Source organism: Pan paniscus, chromosome 2 (assembly GCF_029289425.2).
Source record: "Pan paniscus chromosome 2, NHGRI_mPanPan1-v2.0_pri, whole genome shotgun sequence".
Classification (NCBI taxonomy): Eukaryota; Metazoa; Chordata; class Mammalia; order Primates; family Hominidae; genus Pan; species Pan paniscus.
In genome coordinates, this window is record NC_085926.1 from 66,133,943 (window position 1) to 66,149,554 (window position 15,612).

The window sequence follows — 15,612 nt, forward strand, 5'->3', positions numbered from 1 at the left end:
ATCTCCTGACCTTGTGATCCCGCCCGCCTCGGCCTCCCAAAGTGCTGGGACTACAGGCGTGAGCCACGGTGCCTGGCCAATGTTACCGCTTTTAAGGAGCTTTCCTGTCTACCTGGTGACACAGCAGCAGTAGTTTGTCAGTTAACATTCCTGTGCCAGGAACTGGGGTAAGCTCTTTACATACATTATCCCATTTAATTCTCACAATAATTGAACTCTTATCCTAATTTTCCAAATGAGGGAAGTGGGATACCAAGAGATTAGATAACTAGTTCAAAATCACACAAGTGAGATCCATTTCGTCTGTGTAAGTATTGGAGCTCATATTCCAACCCAGGTGATGTCACCTGGGAGTCGTGCCCTTATCTGCTTCTTGATACTCTCCGAAGTCAGCAAAGGTCGCAATTGCTAAAACACAGGTGAGTGCTGCAGTTAACAAAAGAATGGATTTAGTATATACTTAATTAAAGTATGATACACATGCAGTAAAGTATACTTTTTTCCCAATGTATTTATAGAGGGCAAAATTAGAATCAATAGGTGGAAGTTTTAAGAAACTAGATTTCATTCCAGGTAAAGGAAAAACATTTTATTTATGCATTCAGCACACAGTTTTTCTTCCATCTATTCTGCCCACTGGGTATTGTGGTAGGCTTTGTAGATACAGTGGCAGATAACCCCATTTCAAGTAGGGAAGAAAGGCCAACAGATAAAACAGTTGCAATGAATAAGTGCTATGAAAGAAATGAACTGAAGATGCGACAGAGTAGGCAAATATTGGTGAACCTCTTAGATGGAGTGACCAAGGAAAGCCACGAAGAGGTGACATTTCAGCTAAGACCTAAAAGATAGGAAGGGGCTTGAATTTTTGATGATCAGAGTGGGAGGTTCAGTCATGGGGAATGGCTCAAGTGGAAAGAGCTTAGAGTTTTCAAGTGGTGAGGCCTAATGGGTAAGGATAGCATGGCAGGGGTTGGTATGGGAGGGGTAGGCAAAGCCAGCTGAGGTGGGGCTTTATGGGCTAGGGAAAATAATTTGGATTTCATTTGAAGTGTAATGGAAGCCATTGAAATGTTTTATTATCAGAGTAGTACGGAAGTGGAGTGGCTACTTTTTAATGTCTTGGAGTGCCTTTGAGACACAGTGAACACTCCTGAGGGAGTTTGGTTTTGCTTACTACTCTTTTACCAGTACCTGGCCCTAGGTAAGCACTCAGTACTACTTTGAATGAAAAGCCTAGATGATTGCTGAAGTCTTGAAACTTGGATTTGAAGAATTAAATGAGGTAACATTAAACACACAGAGCAGAGCCTGGCAAGTAGCAGACATTGAAATGCTCCCTTCCTAAAGCTTCATGAAGAGGATTGAATAAGTGGAGAGCCTCTGGGATGTTAGTTATCATTTGGAGCACAGAGTGGGGTATCCAGAAACAAAATCCTCAAAGAGTACATTGAACAGTGCATACTTTTAGGAAAGCAACTGGAACCATGTATTAGCAACCTAAAGATATTTATATAAATAACATTTAACTCAGTGAAGACAGTAAGAAGCTACTAAAACATGGGACAGAGGGGAAGAATTAGACAAACAATGGGAAACCCATTTCTTGGACTAGTCTGCAGCCATAAAAAATAGTGCTTGTGAAGAGAATGTACTATAATTACATGGAAAATGCTTATGAGATAAAATTAAGAGAAAAACATTGCATGTATGTATATTTGCTTGTACCTAATTAAAGCTATGTTGAAACCTATTCCATTCATGGGAAAAAAAAAGCCAGATTGAAATACTCCAAAATAGCACTAAGTATTTTTGGTGGTAGGATTACATCGTGTTAGTCTGTTCTCATGCTGCTAACAAAGATACCTGAGACTGGGTAATTTATAAAGGAAAGAGTCTTAATTGACTTACAGTTCCATTTGGCTGGGGAGGCCTCACAGTTATGTGGAAGGCAAAGGAAGAGCAAGTCATGTCTTACATGGTGGCAGACAAGAGAGCATGTGCTGCAGGGGAACTCCCCTTTATAAAACCATCAGATCCTGTGAGACTTACTCACTATTACCAGAAGAGCAAGGGAAAGACCTGCCCCCATGATTCAATTACCTTCCACCAGGTCCCTCCCACAACACATTGGAATTATGAGAGTTACAATTCAAGATGAGATTTGGGTGGGGACACAGAGCCAAACCATATCATTCCACCCCTGGCCTCTCCCAAATCTCATATCCTCACATTTCAAAACCAATCATGCTTTCTCAACAGTCCCCAAAGTCTTAACTCATTTTAGCATTAACTCAAAAGTCCACAGTCCACAGTCTCATCTGAGACAAGGCAAGTCCCTTCTGCCTATGAGCCTGTAAAATCAAAAGCAAGTTAATTACTTCCTAGATACAATGGGGTTACAGGTATTGGGTAAATACACCCATTGCAAATGGGAGAGATTGGCCAAAATGAAGGGGCTGTAGGCCCCATGCAAGTCTGAAATCCAACAGGGTAGTCAAATCTTAAAGCTCTGAAATCATCTCCTTTGACTCCATGTCTTACATCCAGGTCACACTGCTCTAAGAGGTGGGTTCCCATGGTGGCTTTGTGGGATACAGCTCCCCTCCTGGCTGTTTTCATGGGCTGGCATTCAGTGTCTGTAGCTTTTCCAGGCACAGGGTTCAAGCTGTCAGTGGATCTACCATTCTGGGGTCTGGAGGACAGTGGCCCTCTTCTCACAGCTCCACCAGGTGGTGCCCTGGTGGGGACTCCCTATTGGGGCAGCCACATTTCCCTTCCACACTGCCCCAGTAGAGGTTCTCTAGGAGAGCCCCACCCCTGCAGCACACCTTGGCCTGGACATCCCGACGTTTCCGTACATCATCTCAAATCTAGGCAGAGGTTCCCAAACCTCAGTTCTTGTCTTCTGCACACCCACAGGACCAACACCATGTGGAAGCTGCCAAGGCTTGGGGCTTGCATCCTTCGAAGCCATAGCCTGAGCTCTACCTTGGCCCTTTCTAGCCACGGCTGTAGTGGCTGGGACACAGGGCACCAAGTCCTGAGGCTGCACACAGCAGGGGGGCCCTGGACCCAGCCCAGGAAATCATTTTTTCCCTCCTAGGCCTCCAGAGCCTGTGATGGGAGGGGCTGCCATGAAGGTCTCTGACATGCCCTGAAGACATTTTCCCCACTGTCTTGTCAATTAACATTTGGCTCCTGGTTATTTATGCAAATTTCTGCAGCCAGCTTGAATTTTTCTCCAGAAAATGGGTTTTTCTTTTTTACCGCATCATCAGGCTGCAAATTTTCCAAACTTATGCTTTGTCATCTCTAGGATGCTTTGCCACTTAGAAATTTCTTCTGTCGGATACCGTAAATCATCTCTCTCAAGTTCAAAGTTTCACAGATCTCTAGGGCAGGGGCAAAATGCTGCCAGTCTCTTTGCATAGCAAGAGTGGCCTTTACTCCAGTTACCAAGAAGTTCCTCATCTCCATCTGAGTCCACCTCAGCCTGGATTTTATTGTCCATATCACTGTCAGCATTTTGGTCAAATCCATTCAACAAGTCTCTAGGAAGTTCCAAACTTTCCCACATCTTCCTGTCTTCTGAGCCCTCCAAACTGTTCCAACCCCTGCTGCTTACCCATTCTGAAGTCGCTCCCACATTTTCAGTTATCTTTATAGTAGCACCCTACTGTGGGTACCAATTTCCTGTATTAGTCTGTTCTCACACTGCTGATAAAGACATACCCAAGACTGGGTAATTTATAAAGGGAAGAGGTTTAATGGACTCACAGTTCCACATGGCTGGCAGAGGGGCCTCACAATCATGGTAGAAGGCAAAGGAGGAGCAAAGTCACGTCTTACATGGCTGCAGATGAGAGCGTGTGCAGGAGAACTCCCCTTTATAAGATGATCAGATCTTGTAAGACTTATTCACTATCACCAGAACAGAATGGGAAAGACCTGCCACCATGATTCAATTACCTCCCACCAGGCCCCTCCCACAACATGTAGGAATTATGGGAGCTACAATTCAAGATGAGATTTGGGTGGGGACCCAGAGCCAAACCATTTCATATGTGTTCTTTTCTTTTTTTTTTATGAGACAAGATCTTCCTCTGTTGCCCAGGCTGGAGTGCAGTGGCACTGTCTTGGCTCAAGTGATCCTCCCACCTCAGCCTCCTGAGTAGCTGGGACTAGAGGCATGCACCAACCACGCCTGGCTAATTTTTTAATTAAAAATTTTCTTGTTTTGTAGAGACAGGGTCTTGCTGTGTTGCCAGGGCTGGTCTTGAAGTACTGGCCTCAAGCAATCCTCCTGACTCAGCTTCAAAGTGCTGGGATTACAGGCGTGAGCCACTGAGCCCAGCCCATGTTGTTCTTACAGTTTTTAGAAAATTTTTTTTGTAGAGAGAGGTGTCACAGGTATGAGCCACCACACCTGGCCGACCCTAAGAATTTTTGTCAAAACATTAAAAATGCTTTGGTTGTAAATATATAGGGGAAAAATTGCGAAGCTGATGTTTATTTAGTACACTGTAATTAAAAACATTGGAAACATTAATAACAATTTTTTGGACAAAACCTTATCAACAGTAGTTTGAACATTTGCTTGTGTTCTCATTATGTATTATAGAAGAGCATCTTTTTATGCCTTGGCAAGTTGTCATACTGCTTTCTCAGTTTGGATCAACTTCTAACATTTTATTTTTTGTGCTTTCAATGTTGTGAGTTCCTTTAATGTGAAGACTTGCTGACATAACTTAGTCTGGGACATTTTCATCCTTTTCATCACAACTACTTTCCTTATTTATGTTAAGTTTGCTCTCACTTATTTTTTCTAGTTACTTATCTAGATTAATGACAGCAGTGTGAATATTTCCATGGCCAGCTGTTTCTTCTGTAATACCATTTATGTCTGATTTTCGTTTAACTTTGTGTTACCACTTTTCATTTTTTTTTGCATTTTCATCTTTGTTCATCAGTTTTCTGTCTATTTTTATAAAATGTCGTGTGCATTTATTACTGGGAGATGAGGTAACAACTATTTGCTTTGCTGTCTGTGCGTAAACTGAGTAATAGGCGGTGATTTCTGTTAATTGTATTGTGATTTGTGGACTGAACAAGTGGTAAAGTTTACACTTTATCCAGTTACTCATAGTTAATATGCTGTGGTAACTGAAATTTGACCTGGGTCATTGGGAGATTCATGTTATTTAAGTAAATCATGGTAACTGAAATTCATGTATGTAGGTACCATGCAAAGTGAGGACCGCTTGTAGTTTTTGTTCTTGTTTTCCTGTTTTCAGTGAGGTGATTTTTGGCTGGTGCTGTCATCTGGGGAGCTTTTTCATGATACTTGGGTGTCTTCTCACTGGACCTGCCCTTCTGCTGAGAACCACCTACAGGCAGTAGGATACTTGAGGGCAACAATGTGGGTTATGATGGCAGGGGTTCTTGGGTGGAGTGAAGAAAGGTAATACAAATGAAGTATTGGGTATACTATTAAAAGAGGTTTTCTGTTTTGTTGTTTTTCTTGTTTTGCCTCTTATCTTTTCTGGATAGTGACCTCCTAGTTTTCAATTTGGAGTAAAGGGCATTTTTAAAGTAAAGATTATCTCCAAATTTATAAAAAATTGAGAATTATGCTTCTCTTTCTTAGGACTTATGTGACTTGTTTATTTTTGGCATTTATGTCAGAGTGAGCAAGTCTTCCCTTTTTGCTTGCTTTTGTGTTGAGCAAGAAATTATCTAAACACAAGTATATTCCAAATTTTGCTCAGCCCGTGGAGCACGCAAAGCACTGCTTGGAGAGCACCAATCATGCAAGGACCACAACTGATAACCACCACTGTGATGGAGGCATTTTTTTGTGCATCTCTACTACCCACAGATGGGACTACCTTTCTTTTTTCATTTTTCTTTCTGTTTAAGAAAGGCATACTTGGAAAGTTTTAGTATTTGATAACTTAGCTGTAAGTGACTTGTTAATGTGCTTTTGTTACCACTTCCAAACCCTACTACTACATGTTGAAAGTTGCTCTAAATATTAAATCTTTTGTAATACAGACAAAATTTGGGTAACATTAATTAAATTCCAAATAAAGGAAAGATAAAAGTTACACCCACAGTTATCTCACCTCCCCAAATCAGGTGTCTTTTACATGCTTAACCAGATACATTTGTTGGCCTTTGCTGTGTTATTTGGGGTTGAATGCCTGAAAAATATGGTCCCCCACCTTCAGGGATTTAGAGTCTAGTAGGAGGCAGATGCTAAACGAAACTTAATTATATAATTCCAAGTGGTGGTAACACTTAACTGTTTACTGAGCACTTTAAAAGTGCTTATGCAACTTTTTCATAGCTGAGGTCATATAGGTATAATTTTATATTCTACTTTAAAAAATTAATGTATAAGTTTGAATACAAGAATCATAAAGCAATTTGAACACTAATATTTCTCTTAAGTTTTTGAAGTTGATGCTGAATGTTCCTGTCATGCATCACATGATTTGGTTTCTGTTGAGTCAGTTCACTGGGGATTCTTGTCCAGAGAGCAGAATTTGAGAAGAGCTTTTAATTCATTATTGCTAGTGAAAAACTTGAATTTACAGATTTTAATATATGAATTTGTCAGTTGAGTTGAATATAGGAATGTCATCTTCAGTGTTTGGTAAAGTACTCTTTAGGCTTTTGCATGGTTTTTAGTATTTGCATGTCAGTATTGGTACCAGCAAACTTTGAAGGATGTTTATAGTAATGTAATTCTAAAAATAGTAGTTTATTGATAATTGATTAAGGCCTAGGCATTTTGCTAACCATATAACAGGTTCATCTGATTGTGTTTAGTTCTCATTTATTTTATTTAATTCTCAAAAACTCTATGAAGTATAGGTACTCTTTTCCCTGTTTCATGTGTCAAGAAACAAAGGCTCAGAGAGGTTAGTTTCCCTAAGAAGACTGATATGGTTTGGCTGGGTCCCCACCCAAAATTTCATCTTGAATTGTAATCCCCATAATCCCCATGTGTCAAGGACGAACCAAAGGTGGAGGTAATTGGATCGTGGGCACAGTTCCCCCATGCTGTTCTCCTGATGGTGAGTGAGTCTCATGAGACCTGATGGTTTTATAAGTGTCTCGCATTTCCCCTCTTACACTCACTGTGTCCTGCCACCCTGTGAAGAAGGTGCTTGCTTCACCTTTGCCCTCTGGCATGACTGTAAGTTTCCTGAGGTCTCCCCAGCAGTGCGGAGCTGTGAGTCAACTAAACCTCTTTTCTTTATACATGACCCTGTCTCAGGTATTTCTTCATAGCTGTGTGAGAACAGACTAATACAAAGACCAAGTTGAAACCGAAGCTAAATCTGTTTGATGCCAAAGCTGTGTTCTTAGGCAATACTTAATTTGAAAGAATTCCTGGAGAAATGGAAGAATAATCGAGTCAGATTCTAGAACATTGTTATTGTATTCTTGAGAATAGCCTCACTAAAAAAAAACTGAATGTACACAGTTCTTTCCATTAGGAGGTAATATTAAGCAGAGATTTCTGGAGAAGTCCCCCTGAGTATTCCACAAAGTGGTCATGGTGGCTGAGGAATGCTGGGAAGAATAGCAGCAGATAGCAGACCCTGACTTTTGGTTGTCACACATGCTGTGGAAGACCAGAACAGGGACCACCAAGCAGTGCTTGACTGCAAGATTTCTTCTGAACATTTCCTCTTTTTACAAAGTGTTATCTCATCATCCCACATTTCTATTTTAGCAACCCTGCTATATAAGAGACACTCGGTTAGATATTTAGGAAGACAGGTGACTAACTGATCTGGTTTCTACTCTGAAGGATCTAAATGTCAGACATGATGGTTAGTACCAAAAGTGAAATATAAACAACATTATATACTAGAGTCAAGGACATAGCATTTAATTCTGACTGGAAAATTGGGAAAGGCTTTATGAGGAATGTGGCATTGGGTTGCAGCTTTAAGAACGGAGAGGATTTTGTCAGGGGTGTGTGTGTGCATGTATGTATGGGGGTGGAGGCGATGGTGGTTTACTGGCTGCAATAGGCAGGAGACAAGGATAAGAAGGGAATTTTAGGCCGGGCGTAGTGGCTTATGCCTGTAATCCCAGCACTTTGGGAGGCTGAGGTGGGCGGATCACCTGAGGTTTGGAGTTCAAGACCAGCCTGATCAACATGGAGAAACCCTGTCTCTACTAAAAATACAAAAAATTAGCCGGGCTTGGTGGCTCACGCCTGTAATCCCAGCTACTTGGGAGGCTGAGGCAGGAGAATCAATTGAACCTGGGAGGTGAAGGTTGCAGTGAGCCGAGATCGTGCCATTGTACTCCAGCCTGGGCAACAAGAGCAAAACTCTGTCTCAAAAAAAAAAAAACAAAATGGAATTTTAGACTGAGAGAAAAACCTAAGCAGAAGCACAGGAATGAGAAGTTTTAGGAAACAACTGGGTGCAGTGGCTCATGCCTGTAATCCCAGCACTTTGGAAGGCCAAGGCTGGTGGATCACCTGAGGTGAGGAGTTCAAAACCAGCCTCGCCAACAGGGTGAAACTCTGCTTCTGCTAAAAATACAAAAATTAGCCAGTCATGGTGGCATGTGCCTGTAGTCTCAGCTGCTCCGGAGGCTGAGTCAGGAGAATCGCTTGAACCTGGGAGGCAGAGGTTGCATTGAGCTGAGATTGTGCCACTGCACTCCAGATGGGGTGACAGTGAGACTCCATCTCAAAAAATAAATTGTTTCAGGACATGTTTGAGATGTTTGAGTAGTCAGATTGGTTGAAAACTCCAAGGTCTATAGAGGGTGAAGCTTCATGAAGCTGCAGAGGAGGTAGCTTAGGGTCAGTAGGTTGAGGTTCTTAGTTACCGTTTGCTGAGTGGCTTCTATATATCAAGTACAACCAGTAAATTAGAGATTTTTTTTTTCCCCAGGGGAAGCATTAATTTTGAATGACTTAGCTTTTATATATTTGTAATATTCATTATAAAACTTGAGCAAATAAAAAATTAACAAGATTGTTTAAAAATTAATAATTCTTGTTATTTAAAATTGTTAAAAATTATTTAAAAATTAATTTCTTGTTAAAAAAATTAACAAGAAATATTATTAACAGTAGTATTTCTCATCCTGAATCTCTTTCCACAGAGGCAATAATTTCTAGCAATTTACTGTTTATGCTCCAGACTTCTAATTATGCATATACAAATAGTTACACATTTTAAAAGATGGGATTATATAGCATATATTGTTTTATAGCTAATTTGATTAATTTAAGAATATAGTGTATGTTTCTGTGCCAATAAGTATGGGTTTACCCCATTTTTTTTTTTTTTTTTTTTTTGATTAGAGACAGGATCTTGCTCTGTTGCCCAAGCTAGAGTGCAGGGCAGTGGCGTGATCATAGCTTACTGCAACCTCAAACTCCTGGGCCCAAGTGAGCATCCCACCTCAGCCTCCCAGCAGCTAGGACTACAGATATGAGCCACTGCACCCAGCCTACCTTGTTGTTTTAAAGGCTATGTAGCAATTCATTATTTGTGTATAACTTAATTTACTTAACAGGGCCCCAGTGGATGGACTTTTAGGTTGTTTTCTATTTTTTATTATTACAGAAATGCTGTAGTAGACATTCTTGTATATTTGTGCATTTATTTCTGTGGAAGAAATGCTTAGTAATAACTGGATCAAAGGTTTGATAATTTAAAATGTTCATTTTGCCAAATTGTCCTCCAGTAGATTATGGTAATGTTTTCGTTAACAGTGCCCATACCCATTCTTCATATTTTTAATTTTTTTCTAATTGGGAAAACATTTTGTTTTTATTTGATAATGACAGAGAATCATATTTTCATATTTTTGTTAGTCATTTATATTTTTCTTTTGGGAATTGCCAGGTCCTGTCTTTTGCTATTTTTGAAAAAATTCAGTGTACCTTTTTAAGGTTGATTTGTAGTGCCTTCTAAAATATAGATAGTAACCCTTTATTAAAGCCATTGAATGCCTCCTATTAATATGTGCTGGTGCTGGAAACATATTAGTAAACAAAACAGATATAGATCTTGTGGTTTAATTGGACTGGTACTGAACAAATGGTCAGAGGCAAAACTATGTAATTAAAATTGTGTTCAGTGCTTGGAAACAACAGGATCTAAACCTGAACTGGAGATTAGGGGGCATCTGTATAAAGTCCTTGAAATGAGGAAGATCAGATGATTTAGAGGAAAAGATCCAGGTGGAAAGAAAGGACTGAACAAAGGGCCCATAGTGCGAGATTTGGGAGTTGGAGGGGCTCCAGAACCTCCAGAGCCTGGAAGGCCGTGGTAGGGTTTTCTTCTTCATCCTCGGGGCTGTTGGAAATTTGGAAGATTTATAGGCTGGAGAGTGGCAAGATGAAATTTGGATTTTATGAAAATGATTAGTACAGAGAGGCAGCGAGCACTGCAGGGAGAATGAATGGGAAGTGGGGAAGACGACAGGTATGTCAGAAAGCAGAGGTGGCAGTTCTGCAGTGAGGAAGATGGTGGTTCAAGTCATGGGTGGCCACTTCATTGTGGAGGAAACCGAGACTGTCAGGGGAATGTTTCCCTTGAGAAGCCATGTTAATGTTATGGCTGGCTCTTCTTAGCTGTCGTTTAGGCCAGTGGCCTCTATTAATTTTGCTTAGTTACATTACACAGATGGTTTGGTTTCGCCCTAGAGGGGAGTAGCAATGCTGTTTTTATGGTGTGCCCTCTTCCTTTTGAGAAAAAAAGTTTTATAGCATGTAATTCTGACCTATAACTTCTCAGCGTAATTGCAGAGCACTAATTGGGCACTTCCTCTCTACAGTCTGCCAACACTTCTTACGTTTATTAACTTAAGGTAGAGACATGTATTTTATCTATAAGATATTGAGGGCTCGATACATTGTGATGCTGTAGCAAGGTTTGCTGGTTGTCTGGGTTATGTCCTATTTCTTTGGATTTTTTTCTAGTTAGAACTTTTCGGTATAAGCTACCATAAATTATGAAATGAATCACTTGCCTGATAACTTTCTGATAGATGATTATAGCAAAATAACATTTTCAGGCTAAAGAATAAAAGAGTTTGATGGAGTTCTTTATAATTAGGTTGTTACTGGCTTATATATTTTTTACATAATTACATACAAAACAATATTGATATAGGCATTCCTTAAGGTTTTTGTTTAAATCTGAAATATGTGGTTGTGTGGATAAATATATAGGTATTCTTATTCTTCAGGTTCTCTGTTAGCTGTTTTTCTTTTTTTTCAGTCTCATGAATTTAAATGACATTTGAGTTATATTGAAGTTTGAAATCGATAGAAGCGATTAGTAATCCTTGAGTGATGTTTTACCAGACAAGTAAATTGAATCTGGTCATTTTTTTCCTCAGAAGATAATAATTGTGATGAAAGGAGGGTTAGAGAATCAATACATGTAAGGTAGCCAACTAGATTAAAAGAGTAATTATTGATTAAAATTTAGCAGTAGATAGCACTTCTCTGAATCCTCTCCTAAGATTAAAGAGAAAATTAGAGTGAAGTGCAGCATGTTTTTAAATAATCTAGTCGCATGAGACATTTTCGCCAGGGTTCTATTCTCTCTGTATTTTGAGAAAACGAAGAGGCAGGCAAAATATTTACCTACCAAATTATTATTAGAGATGAGGTCTCCCTGTGTTGCCCAGGCAGGAGCGTAGTGGCTATTCATGGGCATAATCATAGCTCACTGTAATCTCAAATTCCTGGGCTCAAGCGATCCTCCTGCCTCAGCCTCCCAGGTAGCTGGGATTACAGGTACATACCACCATGCCCGGCTCTACTTAGTGAATTTTATAAAAATCCTGAAACAAGAAGTAAGAAGAGTTTTGATAGTTGGCCTTTTTACTTTCCTACATTACTTGTGAACTTTTTCCCATGACTTAGGGAAGGCCACCTTTATATCCAGAAAGAAATCCCATGTTATTGGATATTCTTTTGGTACTGCTTGGTTTCTCTACTGGCACATCTCTGTGCCCTTTTGGGTGACGTCTTCTTAGGTAATTTGCAGAGTAGAACTTCAGGGTCTTTGGGCTTCTTTAATGTCTTTGGGCTGATCATGAAGTATAGTATTACTATTTGTAGTAATGTACTTGTCTAGTGTAAATTAATTTTCAATAATTAACCTGTGCTAGTTAATTTGAAAATAGGTATTGGATTTATCATTAAAGTATTTCATTTTTCAAGTTAACTCCTGGGATGGTTTTATGGTGAGCGGTAAGTAAAGCAGATAGTATTTGCTAGGTACCAAGCTTTGTAGCATTGCACATTTTGTAAACTCGAAGGATGGAAACAATCAGTTTGAAGTTCGATTGTATGTTTGAATAATACTGATGATCTTTTTTTCCTTTGTCATGAAATGTATAGTCTAAAAATGTGTATTTTTACTTTTTGAATAGGTAATGTATTTACATGGTTCTGATTTCAAAATATAGCAAAAAATAGCAATTTAGTTAAAAAATTACTATGTAGGAAAGTTTCCTCTTTATAATGCCTCTGTCTGCCTGCTGTAAACTGATTTTGACTCACATCTTTAAATGATGGCTTTAGATCTGGGTGATCTTTTCGTATCAGAACAAACGTTATGTTTTTGTCTTTTTCACTAGTAAGTAGTGCATCTGTATTGACATTTTTGAGACCCACATTTTGAAACAACTAATGATCCTTGTGAATCTAGATCTGTATTTTAATAATCACACATGTAAGGATTCATATGTATTAGCCTTTCTTTGATGCTGTTTGTGTTCATATTTTCTCAATTTCTGTTTTCTTTGACTAAGGTGTAATGAGTTTAAAAATATTCTACATATGTGTCACTGTAATCATGAGGTACAGAGTTAGCTCTTAATCAGTTTTTTCCCCCCAAAATCCATTTAGCAGAAATTAATCAGTTTTTAAAGTACAGCTTCCCCAAAGCAACATGGTATCTCTTGGGAGATGACTAGTTGGGGCCAGATTTTAATTTCCTTTAGGAATTTAGCTCTTAAAAAAAATCAATTTATTCACTTGATTTAAAAATTATCAAGGAATTTTCAAATACTATTAAAGCGAAGAGAATACTGTATGAGTCCTTAGATGTGTGATTATTAAAATACAGATCCAGATTCACAGAGATCATAAGCTGTTTCAAAATTCCAGTCTGAAAGGAGTCAATTTGGATTCACTGCTTATTAAGACAACAATATAACATTTGGTCTGACATGAAAAGATAAATTGTTAAAAAAAAAAGTACAGAATACTGCATATTGTACATCATCTTTTCTTTTTAAAGAAAATGAGACTGTATGTTCATACATGCTTATATATGTTTAAAGTAACTTTGGAAGGATACAGCAAGTAACCAATAAAAGTGGTTTACCTGAGTTATTAGGAACAAGGTTGGAAGGAGACTTTCAGCTCTTTACCTTTTTTCTGAGGTTTATTTGTTGTTCTTGTTGGCTATTTATTTATTTTTAAGAGACAGGGTCTTGCTCTGTCACCTGTGCTGGAGTGCAGTGGTGGGATCATATCTCACTGAACCCTTGAACTCCTAGGCTCAAGTTATCCTTGTTCCTCAGCCTTCCAAGTAGCTACAGGCATGTGCCGCCATGCCCAGCTTAATTTTTTATTTTATGTAGTGATGATGTCTCACTGTGTTGCACAGGCTGGTATTGAACTCCTGGCCTCAAGTGATCCTCCCACCTCTGCCTCCCATACTGCTGGGAGGCATGAGCCACCACATCTGGACTTTTTTTTTTTTTTTTTTTTTTTTAGCTTTTTGAACCATGTGAGTACTGTATTAACAATGAATTTAAATTTTGTTTAAAAATTTTTTTATTAAAAATTGATTTAAAAAGAAAATATAAAATTTACAACTTAAAAATATAGCACAATAATGGCTATTTTCCCAGGAAAACTTCTAGATTTAGGCTGACGGTCCTTTGTGCCGCAGAAGTTGTGGACTGAAAGGAATGAGAAATGTGCTTTAAAGACTGTCTTCCTATCTTTGCCCCCAAGTGGCCGAGAGCTTATTTTGTTGTAACCTTTTTTTTTTCTTTTTCTTCCCTCTTTTTTTTTCAAAGGCTGGTGGGGTAGCAGGTGTTTCTGTTGACTTGATATTATTTCCTCTGGATACCATTAAAACCAGGCTGCAGAGTCCCCAAGGATTTAATAAGGCTGGTGGTTTTCATGGAATATATGCTGGCGTTCCTTCGGCTGCTGTTGGATCCTTTCCTAATGGTAAAAAATTATATTCTCACTTCTGTAAAGCCACGATAAGATGGGATTTTCAGAATGGTGTATGGTCTTACCCCCTTAGAATTCCTTGTGTGTTGAAGCTTATCTTCTGAATTTCCTTCTTTAACCTGGTGTCATTATTATTTTTTATTTATTTTAGTTAGGGTCTCACTTTGTCGCCCAGGTGGGAGTGCAGTGGTGAGATGATAGCTCACTGCAACCTTGGCCTCCTGGGCTCAAGCAATCCTCTTGCCTCAGCCCCCTAAGTAGCTGGGACTACAGGCGTGCACCACCACGCCCAGCTAATTTTTGTATTTTTTGTAGATAATGGGTTTTGCCATGTTGTCTAGGCTGGTCTTGAACTCCTAGGCTCAAGCAATCTGCCCATCTTGGGCTCCCCAGAGTGCTGGGATTATAGTAGGCATGAGCCACTGTGCTGGGCCTAACCCATTATTTTTGAATCAGATAGTGTTATAGATTCCATTTCAATATATTTGTAGTAGGGAAAAAAAAGCAATCTTTTAAAAATTGTTTCTGTTGTTAAAATTTCCAGCTAGAATCCTTAAAGTGTTATTTTAATGCTGTGATTCTTCAGAACAATCATTCTCAACTTTGCCTGCACATTAGAATCTACTGGGAAGCCTTAAAAAATACTGATGTCCTGTGTCATCCTAGAAGTTTAATTGGTCTAGGCTTCGCCTGGGTATTAGGAGTTTTAATAACTTCCAAGGTGACTCCGCTGTGAAGCCAAGTTTGATAATAGCTGCTTTGGAGCATCTTAGAGACCAGGTGAACCTAAGAGGCATTAAACATTTCTATCCTAATTAAATTGCTCTTACACGGTGCAAGTGTTTCTCACTAATGTTCTCCTGGATACTCTCCTTCCAATGTCTTTTGTTTTGGTTCTGAAGTCATGTTATGTGACTTATGATGCTCTTACTCTTTAGTCAGTGTAATCTGTTTTGTTTAATCTGCTTCTTGGTATACTGTTTGCAGATACTTATTTTAATTGTTTACTGTTGGATGCCTCTAGTGGCATTTGAAAGTTAACTAAAGCAACAAAACAAAAAATCACCATATATAAGACACACCCACAAAACCACAGCTCTAGAAGATTCTTAAATTCTGGGGATTGCTTTTGTTTTTCGCAGGATGATTCATGAGAATTTTTTTCTCTTATGTTAACCTGACATTTAAATGTTCATTCTGTGAGCATAGCATTCATATAAAGATTTGTAGTGCAAAGAGAAAAATAGTATTTCTGTTTCTTTTTTTCTCCTGCCCTTCCCCATCCCCCAGCCATCATTAGAATGGCAAACTGTTTTGGTCATCCTTCGATTTTTGTGTATGTTAAT

General features: G+C 39.0%; 1 protein-coding gene across 5 annotated transcripts in view; it reads left to right on the forward strand.

The window, feature by feature from the left end:
- Positions 1-15,612, forward strand: part of SLC25A26 (solute carrier family 25 member 26) — a 189,088-nt gene that overhangs the window by 31,881 nt on the left and 141,595 nt on the right. For all 5 annotated transcript variants that reach the window (XM_055110129.1, XM_055110127.1, XM_055110128.1 and 2 more), the window contains one exon: positions 14,104-14,260. In XM_055110129.1, coding sequence (XP_054966104.1) covers positions 14,104-14,260 — 157 coding nt within the window. The remainder of the gene's footprint in view (positions 1-14,103; positions 14,261-15,612) is intronic.